We start from the raw sequence: 14,147 nt of genomic DNA, 5'->3' as shown, positions 1-14,147 counted from the left end.
GGGTGGGGGTTGGGATAGAGATTAAAGAGTCAGTAGGAAACATCATCCAACAATCTGGCATTTTAAGAAATGCTATTTGAGGGCCTGGTGCGGTTGCTGAGTGGCTAGAGTCCTCCCTCGCCTTGCACATCCGGGATTCCATATGGGCGCTGGTTCCAATCCTGGCAGCCCTGCTTCCCATCCAGCTCCCTGCTTGTTGCCTAGGAAAGCAGTCAAGGACGGTCTAAAGCTATGGGACCCTGCAACTGCATGGGAGACTCTGAAGAAGCTCCTGGCTTCGGATCAGCTCAGCTCCCACTGTTGTGATCGCTTGGGGAGTGAATCATCGGACAGAAGAGCTTCCTCTCGGCTCTCCTACTCTCTGTAAATCTGACTTTCCAATAAAAAATAAATACACCATCACTGGGTACAGTCAAAAGCCCTGATCAAAGAGCCAGGCAGCCAGCTGCGGATTCTGAAAGTGAACAACAGCAAGCACGCCACGGGTGGAAACCCCACCCGGAAGAACAGATGGCCCAGTGGTGAGCTGCCTGGGTTATGCTTTCATCCCACAACCCCTGATCAAGATAAATCCTGGAACTAGGCACCACAAAGAGGTCCAAGCGAAGCCTCCAGTCCAAAAAAGCAGAAGGGAGAAAATTGGGGTGCAGAAGAGCTTTGCCTTCTGTCTCTTTCTGCTTTGTCTCTGGGCCAGCCCCACTCTTGCAGTTGCAACCCCAGTGAAAACAAGCAGAGACGTGCAAAATACCTGGGTGAAAATGGAATATTTTTGTTGGCTCCTTAGCTTCTTTAAAATACGTACAATGGTTAAAATCAAGTCCTTGAACTTACTTAGGTAGAATACTTATATCTGTTACAAAATTGGGATTGTTATGGGAGTGAGTGGAGTCAAGGAACCCACCTTCCACTTCAGTGGCTACCAGTAGTCATCCTAAGTGGACTGTGGACAGCTATGTGATCTGTAACTATTAAAGCAATCACTAACAAACATATAGAGACACAGGAACATGAAAACCAACCGCCCAAGGCCATCACTAAAAATCCAGCCACATGGAACGTACCCACCAGCTGTCAGGAACGCATCCCCTAGGACCTATTTTGCAGTTTATTGGAGACGTGGAGAGGCAGTCACTATACAGTGGGTTTATTCCTCAAATGTCTGCAACAGACAGGGCTGGGTTGGGCCAGGCCAGGCTGGGTTCAAGCAGCAAGCAGGAAAACACAACCCAGGGCTCCCACATGGGCTGCAGGAACTCAATGACTCCATCACCACAACTGCTTCCCAGGGCCTACATCAGCAGGAAGCAGGGGCAGGAGCCGGGGCCAAGAGTGGAACCACATCGCAGGGTGCGAGCCATCTAGCCCCAAGCTTCACCACTAGGCCAAACACCCATCTCCACAGCCTCTTTTAAATTAAAACACAAGACAGGCCAGTCAGACTTCTCTCTCCAATAAAAGTGAGGTTGCAAATCAAAAACGGTGACTGTGGCGTGAGGACTGGATGCCAGTGGTCTTCAGGGAGAGACAGGTGCCCCTTCAGATGAGGCACCATGTGCAAGGGACTAGGTTGTACAAACAGCAGAGGGCAGGGAACCGGGTAGCCTCAGATGCTGCAGCGCAAGTCTGTAGGGCACAGGTGGATCTCCTGCGCCCCCTGGAGCCCAGCAGCTTCTCTGCAGCCTCACAGTTCAGGGGCTCGCCCCCCCGGGCCACTCGCTGCAGGCAGCGCCAGGTTGCGAGTGTCTGTTCCTCCAGCACCAAGCCTTGTCTTCACTGTTTTTATTTTTGTTTTAATCACAGAAAAAATGCAAAAAATGGAATGAGGTACAGTTAGCATGTAATCCTTGACTTTTAATCCAGCACTGACTGACAAGGAGAGTTGGTCCTGGGGGTAGTACCCACTTCCAGAGGCAGGGAGGGACACTCTGGCAAGTGCTGGCGCAGTCCTGCTCCTCTCTGTTGACTGGCGACATCTACTTTCTGGTTTCCCAGGCATGTGGGAACTGCTTAATGGGGTCACACAGAGCAGAGCACAATCAAACTCACCCCCACAGGGTTGAGGTCCTTCCTAGACCCACCAAACCAAGATTCTCATCAGATTCATGGGGCCAAGGTCTCAACTAGCAATGCCAAGGTCCAGCCCAGAGCTGTGGGACAAGAGCCCAGCCTAGTCACAGGCAGCTGTGTCCCAGGAAATTCTTCTAGAACAGCCTAATTCCCTGCCTCACCTTCTTTCTGGAGCAGTGACAGCAGGTGCTGTCCAGTGAATGTCTGCCCTATAAGAGGAGTTTATTTTAAATGCCCCGACACCTGGCCTGAGCCAGAGTACCAGTAAGAAACAGACCCTGCCCGCCCACAGGACATGCTGTGAGCAGGCCAGAGAAGCTTGTCATGAGTCCTCGGTGGCTCCCCATCCTTGCTAGGGACACTGGCTTGCTGCCCCTGGCTGCCCCGTGTTCCCATTTCCTGGCACCCTGGCATCCCTGAGCCTGCTCCCTTCCTCTACCCCTGCCCTGGCTTCCTGGACCCCTTGAGGACAAGTATGACCCCCAAATGACTGACCCTTGGCAGGTTCTGTCCTCTGGAACCTTCTGTATACCCTTCCCAGCAGGCCTCGTGGCAGCTGGGCCAGCCCACCCAGACGTCACAGCCTGGACAGTCACAAGCCACCGTGCAACTACCTGTGAAGGCAAACCTGTCCTCTTCTATTTTCTTTTTCAGGTGTTTGATTTCAAAGTCCCTTTCCTTCAGCAGCTTATACAGTCGCCCGTTCTCATCAACTGTTTCCCTGAGCTCATCTCGAAGCTGTTTAATCTCATCTTCAAGCACCCTACAAGGCAAAGGCAGAGTTACCGTTCCTTCTCGAGGGAGGGGTCGGGCCCCCAGCGTCTAGGCTTACTGTGCCTTTGTTGGGCATCAGACACTGTTAGGAAACAGAAAGTAAGGGACTTCGAGTATTCTCAGAGCTGAATGGTCAAGTGCATACACTTACACGCGCAAGTGTAAGGAGATAGAAGGATGAATAGCACTGTTTATTAGCTGACCCCAACACAGAGCTGCCCAAAACCGCTCTCCCCGCAACCCCAGAGAAATCACACTCCTTTCAAACAGGCAGCCGACATGCGCAAGAATGGAGTAAGCCTGTCAAGGCCAAGCAAAAGAAAAAAAAGTATAACAAACAAAAAGAAACTCAGATCATGTCATACGCTGATATTATAATAAGCCCCACATTCTGAAATTATCTGTGGGCTAAGAAAAAAGCATCATATGGGGGCTGGTGTGATGGCTCAACAGGCTAATCTTCCACCTGCAGCAGCAGTATCCCATATGGGTACCAGTGGTTCTAATCTTGACTGCAACACTTCTGATCCAATTCCCTGCTTATGACCTGGGAAAGTAGCAGAGGCGGACTCAAGTCCCTGGGCCCCTGAACCCACATGGGAGACCTGGAAGAGGCTCCTGGCTCCTGGGTTCGGATGAGCTCGGCTCTGGCCACTGCAGCAATTTGGGGGGTGAGCCAGAGAATGAAGGATATTCTCTCTCTCTCTCCTTTATTGAAAATCTGCCTTTCAAAGAAAAAGAAATAAATCTACATTAAAAAAAAAAGAAAGCCTAATGTGCATCATGAAGCATTTACAAAGGCGCCACTGCTAAAGCTGTAGCAAAACTCGTGAAATGCGGCTTTCATTAAGGCTACACATTTCCTCCTCTCACTGCAGCTGCACTCCCCAAGTTTTGACACAGCTTCTGCAGTGTATACACACACACACACACACACACACACACACACACACACATAAACCACACGTGTGAGTACCTTGGAAGATCAGTAAATTTGAGGCAAGGCCCAGGATTCAGGTAAACCTGACAGAAAATTACTACAGGTGGTTGAGTTTGTATAGACTGCCTTGTGAGGTTCTTATTGCAACTATGATAAGACGTGAAGAACCCAAGACTGAGGAGTGTCTGGGATCACTTCTCTGAGGCACAGCTCGGGAGGGGCTGTCAGAGGGAGCAGTCATGGTTGGGTGGTGGTCGGTGCTGTCCTTGTAGTTCACACTCCACTATCAGGGCTGGTGTCTACCACCCCAGTTCCTCTGTCTGGGCGACAGATCTGGGGATTAACTCAGAGGGAACGCATCAACGATCGAGAAAGTTTTGCTTCCCAATTAGGATTTCTAGATAGAATATTTTTTGGAAAGTAAGAGGCCGTAATAAAAGCAGAATTTGAAGATGGAGAGAGTAGATTTGGGGCAAGACCAGGGACAAAGAAACAATTCAATGACCACTGTGATTTTTAAGTAAAAAAGAAGAATGACCAGCAGAAGATTAAATATTACTACAGGAGCTGGCTTCTTACAAGCAGAGCAGATTCAAATGCATCTGGGTAGCGTCTTTGAGAATCCAGAGCAAATATTGAGATTGCACTGGGTATCTTTTAAATTTTTTTTTAACCAATTATAAAAAAAGCACAAAGGATCCAGCGAGAGCTTCCCCGGGACAGGGAGTGTTTATGTGTTGTCCCTGCAGAAAGACCCCCAATGAGATTGTAGCAAGGGCCACCTTTGAAACCTCCTCCCCGCACCCCAGGGGCCAACCAGCTCCTAGGAAACGCAAACATGGTTTTCTGCAAAAGAAAATTTGAGTAAACTACGCCTATATGAATTCAAAAGCTTAGATTTTAAATGCTTTCAAAGTACATTTCCTATCACACTGTGTCCTCGGGCACACAGATCAATTAGATGCCAGTGTCTTTAATCACAGCGTTTGTGTTGGACATCCACACCATCAGTCATTTCTCCCCTGCCTTCTCCTCCACCGTCCTGCAGGTCTCCTGGAGTGCTCAAACACACGCTTACCCTCGCTCAAAGTTGGCCCTTGAGTCTTCCTCAAGGAAAAGGCTGAGGCCTTCGGACACCTGCGGGGACTCCTGCTGCTCATCGGCTCTGCTTTGGAGGCTTAGTGCCTTTTCCTTCCTTTTCTCCATCTGCTTCTGCAGCCGTTTGTGCTGCATCTCCTGCATGGCCTTGAACTGCAGCCGCAAGGTATCCTGCGAAGCATTTTCATCTGCTTCCAGTGTGTCCTCGGCTTCCATCTCGCCCTGGAAGTCAGAAAAACAGCCTGAAGCAAACCCCACAGGGCGTGGGGTGCTCCCACCAGCTCAATCCCAAATTCTAGGAGTGAGCTCGGACACTGTGACTGCCGCTGCTTTTAACAATGGGTTACTACGTACATGCAGCGAGCCGCAAATCCTGTGTGCACAGCATCTTTCCACCAAGGCACACCTCTGAGAGCACCTCTGCTGGGGGCCCAGCAGACAGCTCCTCCAAGCACAGCATTTCACATGCTGATCTGAGCAAGGCCCAGGCTCAGAATCTCTGTGGCTTTGCCTGCTGCCCTCACTCACCCTGACTCATGGTCGCCTTTCCTTCCCTTAGGCACAGGGCAGATTCCTGGGGCTGCCTGGAGCCAGGACCACCTCAGAGGACGCGGCTGCTTCCCCCACATCCCCAGATCTCATTCTATACTGGAGTCGCAGTTTGCTGCAAGATCTGAGAACTACAAATGCCATCACGGAAGACCATCTCCAGCACGCGCAGACACTCCTGGGTCCCCTCTTCTATCCAGTGCAGTCATTTGTAAAATGTTCTATAACTAAATCTTGACCAATCTTTTGTGTTTGGCTTTTTTTTTTTCCCTCAGCACTACCGTTTGAGGGTCATCCTCACAGTGTTCAGACACTGGTTGGAAAGTCTTCTGCCTTAACCATAATGTTTTCAAGATGAGGTCCAAGGAGCTGAGAGCCTCTACCAGGAGTCTGACACAGATGGCAGGGTTCGGGGGGCTTCCCTAAGTAAATGAGCTGAGTGAGGGCTGAAGCATATGTGGGAACTAACTGGAGTCTGGGCAGAGGGGCAAGTGCAAAAGCAAAATGGGCCCAGTGCGATAGCCTAGCAGCTGAAGTCCTTGCTTTACATGTGCCGGGATCCCATATGGGTGCCAGTTTGTATCCCAACTGCTCCATTTTCCATCCAACTCCCTGCTTGTACCCTGGGAAAGTAGTTGAGGATGGCCCAAAGCCTTGGGACCCTGCACCCACGTGGGAGACCCAGAAGAAGCCGGCCCAGCTGCGGCTGTTGTAGCCACCTTGGGAGTGAACCAGCAGATGAAAGATCTTTCTCTTTTTTTTTCCAATAAAAAAAAAAAATCTTTAACAACAACAACAACAACAAGTGAAACTCTAGCAATGGCTGTTGACCTGTGTCCTCCAAGCCTCGTCCACACGGAATCCATCAGCACATTTTCCTGTTGTCACCTCCAAAATGTACCTAGCACCTAAAACTTCTCAGCATCTTTACCTCAACCACTCTAGATCAACAACGACCGTCCACTCAGAGCATCACTGTGGGCTCTAGCTCACGTGCCTTCACCTGCCCTTACTTGTACCCTGCCTCAGTACATCCGCCAGGGCCGCCCTGCTAGCACCCTCGTCAGATCGAGCACAAAAGCAGGGCCCAGTGTAACCTGGCTCCCCTTGCAACCCATCCTTCATCATGATCAAAGTCAGTCTTCTTCAGGGATGGGCCCCTGCCTGACCTCGGCAGGTCATCACTCCTACAGCACCCTCTCGGGGACACCCTCCCCGACCTCCGCATTCTGTCTCCCATGCCTAAATTTCTCTCTCCTCATCATGCTTTGAGCCATCTGACACACAGCATATTCCACCTATCTGCACATGATCCATCTTTCCCCATTAGCATGTTGGCAACTTTACGACACACTCACACACACTTTAATCTAAACGTTTGCTTCATGATTGTATTATAGTACTTATCAAAATACCCGGCACACATTCGGTACTTAATACATATTTCTGGAACAAATTAATCAAGTTTGCCATCTTGGTCCACGAGCTTTCATAAGGCATTTGCCGCATCTGTGAGGAAGCTATTCACAAGTCCTTGCAATAAATGCTAATTCACGAGTGATGGTAACAAAGCCCATCTTTTTAAAAACAGCTTTCAATAGTTTTTATCCCTTCCACTACTGATATTGCTTACTAAAGGAAATGTGGCATAAATATAACAAAATATGCACCAAGATCTGTAGAAGAAAAACTATAAAATTCTGGTAAGCAGAATATATTTTTATTTCTCTCTTCTGCATATCAAACTGATCTGGGAGTTTACAGGAGAGGCCAAAGACCCACAACAGCCAACCCAACATTTGAGGGACAGCAACAGATGTGAACCGACACTAGCTAACCCCAAGACTTCCTCTGAGGCTGCTTAACACAGTGTGGCCCTGGTGACTGAACAAATACATCATTTAAACCAAGTCAACAGCCTAGAAATAGTCACATAGATACAGTCAACTGATCCTTGACAAAGAAGTAAAAGAAATTCCACGGAGAATGGCGAAAGGAAATCCTTTCCATCATACGGTTTTGGGACGGCAAAACATCCACATGCCAAAAAAAGAAGAAGAAAAAGAAATAAATCCACGCCTCTCACAAAATTCACTGAACACCTAAACTGAAGATGCAGAGCTGTACATCTTCTAAAAGACCACAGGCGAGGACCCGGCACAAAGGCCTAGTGGCTAAACTCCTTGCCTTGCACACGCAAAGGATCCTATATGGGCGCCGGTTCTAATCCCGGCAGCTCCACTTCCCATCCAGCTCCCTGCTTGTGGCCTGGGAAAGCAGTCAAGGATGGCCCAAAGCCTTGGGACCCTGCACCTGTGTGGGAGACCTGGAGGAAGCTCCTGGCTCCCACCTTAGGATTGGCTCAGCACTGGCCATTGTGGCCGCCTGGGGAGTGACCAATGGACGGAAGATCTTCCTCTCTATCTCTCCTCTCCTCTTCTCTATCTGACTTTCCAATAAAAAATAAAATAAATCTTAAAAAAAAAAAAACCCACAGGGGAGACCGTCCCGATGACCTTGGGTTTGGCGGGCTTTTCAAATGCAGCACCCAGAGCAAGGTCCGTAAAGACTGATACATTGGACTTCTTTAAAGTAAAACACCTCTCATGGGAAGACACAGCTGAGAGAATGAAAAGAGAAACTGTAGATTGGAAAGAAATCTGCACAAAACGCCAATCTGAAAAAGAACTGCATTCAAAATTCATGCAAAGAAGCGTTACACAAATGACCACTCCCGGAGCAGGCAAACGAGGCAACAAAGTGCACCTATGTTTCTGCCTTTGTTTTCTTTCATTTTCTTTTTGTAACAACGAGCATGTACTGATGGCAAAGAAACATGAAATGCTTATGAAATATTCAATATCCCGGCATCAGGGAATTGCAAATAAGAATAAAAACTGAGATATCACTCCATACCTATTGGAATGGCTAAAATTCAAAACACTGATATCACCAAGGATATATATGTATAATCCTTGCTGACAAGGATATAAAGCAAATGAGTTTTCATTTATTGCCAGTGGTAACACAAAATGGCAAAGCCACTGTGGAAGACAGTTTGGCAGGTTTTTTTCTCGACCTCACACACTACATTGACCCAGGAGTCGTCTTTACCCAAATGGTTGACCACTATGTCCACACTAAAGCCTGCACGCCAAGCGTCTATAGTAGCTTTATTCAAAACTGCCAAAAAAATCAGAAACTACCAAGATGTACTGTCACAGGCAAAAAGATACACAGGTACTTAACCTCAAGGGAGTGTTATTTACCGAGGAAAAGAAATGAGCCATCCAGCTGTGAAAAGACAAAAAAAAGGAACAAAAAAAGAAAAGAAAAGAAAGAAACCTTGAGTGCACCTTGCAAAGTAGTCAGTTTGAAAACAGTAGATGTGGCATGACTGCAACCACAGGACATTCAGGAAAAAGCAAAATGAGACAGTAAAACGCGCAGTGATTTGCCGGGGCGTGCGGCAGGTAGACGGAGGAGGAAATGGACAGCTTGGAACTTCAGGGGTTTTGGGGTCTGTGAAACATCCACACGACACCTTAACAATGGATGCCTAGCATGATTCATTTATCAAAACCCACAGACCAGAACCCTAAAGTCAACTAGGAATTCAGTTAATGACAGCATACCAATAATAGGCTTATTAATGGTTAACACATATAACCGGTGCAAAACGTTAATTAGAGAGGCCCCGGGGCTGGGGCTGGTGTGCACACGGGAACCCTGTGCTGTATAATGTCCGTGTGAGATGGCTGTAAGCAAATGGCCATTTACTTTTTGTTTTTAAGTGAAAGCTTAGGTGCATGGAAAGAACTGACTCAGTTCGAGTCCTGGGAGGGAGGCCAGGGTGTGGTGCGTGCTTGGGAGTCCTGCGGCGACACGAGGGCTCAGAGGCCATGCCTGGGACCAGTGAGTGGTCCCACAGATTGCTGAACAAGGCCCACCAAGGCGGCATTCCCGTGCAGGGATGGACATGGCACCTGTGGTTCGCTGGGAGCTGGCGCCCCGCTCTGAGGGGACTCCCTCGTCCCGTGGTCGCTGGCCCTGGAAGGGGGCCTGAGAGATGCGGGACTGCATGCCCCTCGGGCGCGTAGCTCCGTCTCCTCTCTCAGAGACCAGTCGTACTCTGCCACCTCCTACAAAAGACCTTGCTCAGATGACCCTTTGCGCCGATCCAAGCGTCGGGTGTGCCTGGGGGAACGAGGAGGGTGAGCGCGAAGGTTCGCGGGGACGGAGGGAGGCACCCTGGGCTCCAGCTCGGGCCCTTCTGCCTTCCCCGGCACTTACAGCTGTCTCTCCGCGCCTCCTTTCTAGCACGGCTGCAGCTTCCACGGTCATCAACTCTTCCGGACGCCGGCACACGCTGCCCTGGCAACCGTCACCAGGGAAACCAGAGTCGCCCTCGTGACGTCACCACGCCGCTACGGGGGCCGAGAGCCCGCCGGGCGTTCAAGGAAGCGCTGAGGGCTTAGGTTCGTTCTGACGGTGAGGAGCGCTGAGGGCTTAGGTTCGGGGCTTGTGGAACACGCGGGGTGTTGAACAGTGAACCCCTTCGCCGTGACATTTAACACGGACGTGTAGAGTCTCTGTGAAACGTGTTAATGTGAGGAAAGGGAATGGTGAGCCGGGAGCGGGCGGGGCACCAAGGCACGAGGCCCTAGATCCTGTCAGAGATGGCCAAGTTGTTGGTGTCTGGCGTCCCGCACTGAGGAGTTCCTCCTGCCTGCGTTTGATTCCCAGCGCCCTAGCCGAGCGTGTTACTGGGGCGGACCGTTACGGTCTTGGGAATGGTGTACCCACCCGCGAGCCTTGGCTGGAGCTCCCGCCCCGGCTCTCGGCGAGCTTTCAGAGCGTGAATCATAGGGGGTGTGTATGTATGTGTGTCAAATAAGTAAAAAGAAAAAAAAATACTTTCAACGCTCATGAAAAATGGAATATAAAAATGATTGAAATCCAAGCATAGTTTTCTCACGTTTTCCATCAGCTGTTTTGAAGACTCCTCGTGTTTGGGTGATGGAATTGCAGTATGCTTTATTTTTGCACTTTAGATTTTTTTTGGGGGGGGGTAATATTGAACATAGTTGATTTTCATAGAGGAAAACCAATTTTTAAAGTACCTTCCAACCTAAGGCGTTCACTCCATTTCAGGGCTACACGGAGACGGGAGGCAAGTTTTTAGACAAGACAATCGAGGGAAGCTTTTCAAATAGTTATCTTGGGCTTTGTAGTCTTCAAGTATATATTACCATTGTTTCTCTTTCCCGCCTTAAAGGTGAACTCCCCGTGGATGTGCAGGAAGACAGCAGTCCTAGAGCAACCCTGGGATGCAGGCGTAAGCCCGGCAGCTGCTGATGAAGCAAGCATGCGTTTTTCTGGTTGGTCTCCAGTTCTCTGTCAGGTGAGCGGAAGACGCCTCAGACCTGTGTGTCATGCAGGGAGACAGGCTGAAGGGCAAGCGTCAGGTTGGTAAACATCTCCCAGGAACTTGCATGTGGCAGTTGTGGGCAGCGCAGCATTCAGGGATGAACCAGGAGCAGGCATTGTCCTCTCAGAGGCAGCTTTCCCTCAAGATAGGAGAATGCTACAAAGAGGACAACGCGGACAGGCATTCCAGGGAGCATGCTAAGGAGTTAGGGAAGGGGGTGACATTGTACACTAGCAGTTCTAGGATGGCCTTTGACCGAGGCACCGTCCGTACAATAACCTGTACCCAGAAAGCCAGGGGTGATTTTCCTCTAGGGTTGCCACCCTTCTACCTCCACCCCTTAGACTCTCCTGCCTGTTCCTGGGAACTTTCTGGCATCTGTAACTTGATGTTTCCTCATTCAGGGAGCCCTGTAGTCTCTCTGCAAAGGTCTCGATGTACACTCTCTTGAGCACTGTACAAGTGTTTATTCATCCCAGCCTACCTTCTGTTTCTCCAACCAGAAGTACTTGTAGGCATTCTTGTGTTTTGTTGTTGTTTGCTTATTATAAACAGAAAAACTGAGATAATGACAGGTTCACATGCAGTTGTAAGAGATACTGTGGGGAGGTCCCATGTACAGTTTACCAGTCCCCCTCCCCCCAGTGATAATATTTCCCTAACAGTAATCCTGTATTATAACCAGGATATTGATGAAACCCACGGAGCTTACTTAGTTTCCTTTGTTTTATTTCATGTAACTTCATGTACCCACCACCAGTCAAGAGACTGAACACTTACTATCACAGGACACCCCTCCAGCCACTAACACCCCAATAAACACTAACCTGTCCTTCATCTCTAAAATTTTGTCATTTTAGAAACTTTTTGTAAATACAGTATTTAATTTCTTTTTTAAAAACTTGGAATAATTCTCTGGAGCTTTAAGTGGTTGTGTGTGAATGATCTATTTATTGCTGAGTCTGTCGTAAACTCAGTAATGACATCATAGACCCAGCAATGAAATCACTGATTCAGGATGGCAGTATGACTGTGACATCATAGACTTGGGATCTAAGATGCTGGACACTTGCTGCTGAGTCACAGCTATGGCCGCGGCATATGGATGTCCCTCAGTTTAACCATCCATCCACTGAAGGGTGTCTGAGCTGCTATGGACATTTATGTACAGGTTTTTGTTATTATTTCTGTGGACCAAATATCTAAGAGTGCAGTGGCTGGGCCATATAAATGCGTATTTAGTTTTATTAGAAACTGTCCCACTGTTTTCCAGAGTGACTGTGTCATTTTGCATTAGTAGCAGAAATGTATAAGTGATCTGATCTCATCACAGTCTTGCTAACATTTGTTATCATGACTTTTGTTTCCGCCATTTTACTAAGTGTGCAGTGATATCTCATTGTGGTTCTAATCTGAATAGATAAGACAACATTGAGTATTTTAAAAAAAGATGTATTTTTATTTGAAAAGCAGATTTACAGAGAAGGAGAAACAGCTAGAGCTGTTCACTCTCCAAGTGGTAAAAGGCCAGAACTGAGTTGATCCAAAGGCAAGAGGCAGGAGCTGCTTCTGGGTCTCCCATGTGGGTGCATAGTCCCAAGGCTTTGGGCCATTCTGCATTGCTTTCTCAGGCCACAAGCAGGCAGCTGGAAGGGAAGTGGAGCAGCTGGGACACAAACCAGTGCAGGATTAGCCTGTTGAGCCCCTGTGCTGCCCTCCCCCCTGCCAGATTTTTTCATTGAGCATTTTTTGCATGTGTTTATTTGCTCTCTGTATATTCTTTGGTGAAGTGTCTGTTGCCCGAATTTAGGTATTGAGTCTTGAGACTTCTTTATACATTCTGTGTGCTGGTATTTTGTGGCTTGCAGAGCTTTTTTAAGTCGCTGGACTTGTCCTTTCCACATGCACTTCACAGAAGAGGTTTTGATTTTGACAGAATTCAGTTTATCAATTTCCCTCCTTTATAGATTGTTTTTTATGTTACATTTATGAAGTTTGTTGCTTAGCTCTGGACCCTATAGATGTTTCCCTCTACTTTCTAAAAGCATAGGGTTTTGTTTCCATGATGTATTTGCTGTAATTTTTATATAAGGTGTCAAGTTTAAGGTTTTTGGGTGGTGGGGAATGTCAAAATGTCCCAATGTCATTTGCCGAAAAGCTATCTTCTCTTGAATGCGTTTTGAACTTCTATTGAAAATCAAGCAAATTGCAGGGAAGAAAATCACTACTACAGGCTAGGATGTGGAAAACTTACAACCGCTGTGTATTGGTGGTGGGAATGTGTAAAATGGTGTAGCTTCTATGGAAAAGTTTAACAATTTCTCAAAAGGTTAATTACAGAATAACCATATGATCTAATCATTGCACTTCTAGCACATGCCCAGAAGTGAAGGCAAGGACTCAGATAATCATACCCCATGTTCATGGCAGCACTACGCACAACTGCAAAAAGGTGGAAAGTACACAGCAACAAATTAACAAGCAAAATATATACACATATAATGGAGTATAATCAAACTTAAAGCAGAACGAGGGACTGGCTGGTGTAGCAGGTTAACCTGTGGTGGCAGCATCCCAAACCAGAGCACTGGTTTGAGCCCCAGCTGCTCCACTTCAGATCCAGCTTCCTGCTAATACACCCCAGAAGGCAGCAGAAGGCCCAAGTGCTTAAACCCTTGCCACCCACATGGGAGACCAGGCTGGGGTTAGGTCTGTTAGGCCAACTGAGCGATGAACAGATCTGTCTCCTATGTTGCTACACCTTTCAAATAAATACTCCTTTAAAAAGGAGGATAAAATTCTGATCCATGCCACAACATGGTTGAAACCTGAAAATAGGCTAAATCAAGCCAATCATAAGAGGATAAATATTGTGATTCCACTTATACTTGGAACCTAGAATGGGAAAACTCAAGACAGATTCTTCACATAGTTCCACACAGCTCCAGCTTTGAAAATGGAAGCTCTTTATTCATGTTTATCTTAAGGTCACCAAATAGATTTCTCCTCTCACAAATGGGTAAATATAACAATGATGATCCTACTTACTTTGAGAAGCAAAACTCAAGAGTCATAAATCAGAATAGTTTTAGCTTTGACATGTGTCAGTCAGAAGCCTTAATTTTCTTCATGTAGCAACAGTGTCCTCATTGTGTGACAACCAAGTATGTGCTCTGAAAGCGGAAACGCTGTTGAGCTAGCTGGATTATTTCAGCAGTGTTTGTATTACTGCAGGTTTAGTTGGCTTGCCCAATAATGGAAGTTTTGTTGCAGTTTAAAACTCCTCTC

The 14,147-nt window shown here is 47.7% G+C and overlaps 2 protein-coding genes across 4 annotated transcripts in view; one reads left to right on the top strand and one right to left on the bottom strand.

Moving 5' to 3' along the window:
• CCDC13 (coiled-coil domain containing 13) overlaps positions 1 to 9,892 on the bottom strand; it is a 34,990-nt gene extending 25,098 nt beyond the window's left edge. The window contains exons 1-3 of the mRNA XM_004581715.3: positions 9,722 to 9,892; positions 4,860 to 5,101; positions 2,682 to 2,830 (exon numbers count right to left, since the gene is read on the bottom strand). Of these exons, the coding sequence (XP_004581772.3) occupies positions 2,682 to 2,830; positions 4,860 to 5,101; positions 9,722 to 9,772 (442 nt within the window). The 5' untranslated portion in view covers positions 9,773 to 9,892. The remainder of the gene's footprint in view (positions 1 to 2,681; positions 2,831 to 4,859; positions 5,102 to 9,721) is intronic.
• Positions 9,893 to 9,895: 3 nt separating this feature from the next.
• Positions 9,896 to 14,147, top strand: part of ACKR2 (atypical chemokine receptor 2) — a 53,535-nt gene continuing 49,283 nt past the window's right edge. For 2 of the 3 annotated variants that reach the window (XM_058678471.1, XM_058678466.1), the window contains exons 1-2: positions 10,241 to 10,300; positions 10,707 to 10,832. The gene's annotated coding sequence lies outside the window, so the exon portion shown is untranslated. Of the gene's footprint in view, positions 10,054 to 10,240; positions 10,301 to 10,706; positions 10,833 to 14,147 lie in introns of those variants that run through there. The other variant, XM_058678467.1, reaches the window with a different exon arrangement.

Source organism: Ochotona princeps, chromosome 21 (genome assembly GCF_030435755.1).
Source record: "Ochotona princeps isolate mOchPri1 chromosome 21, mOchPri1.hap1, whole genome shotgun sequence".
Taxonomy (NCBI): Eukaryota; Metazoa; Chordata; class Mammalia; order Lagomorpha; family Ochotonidae; genus Ochotona; species Ochotona princeps.
Note: the sequence above shows the minus strand (reverse complement) of the source record. Positions and strands in the feature narration are given on the sequence as shown.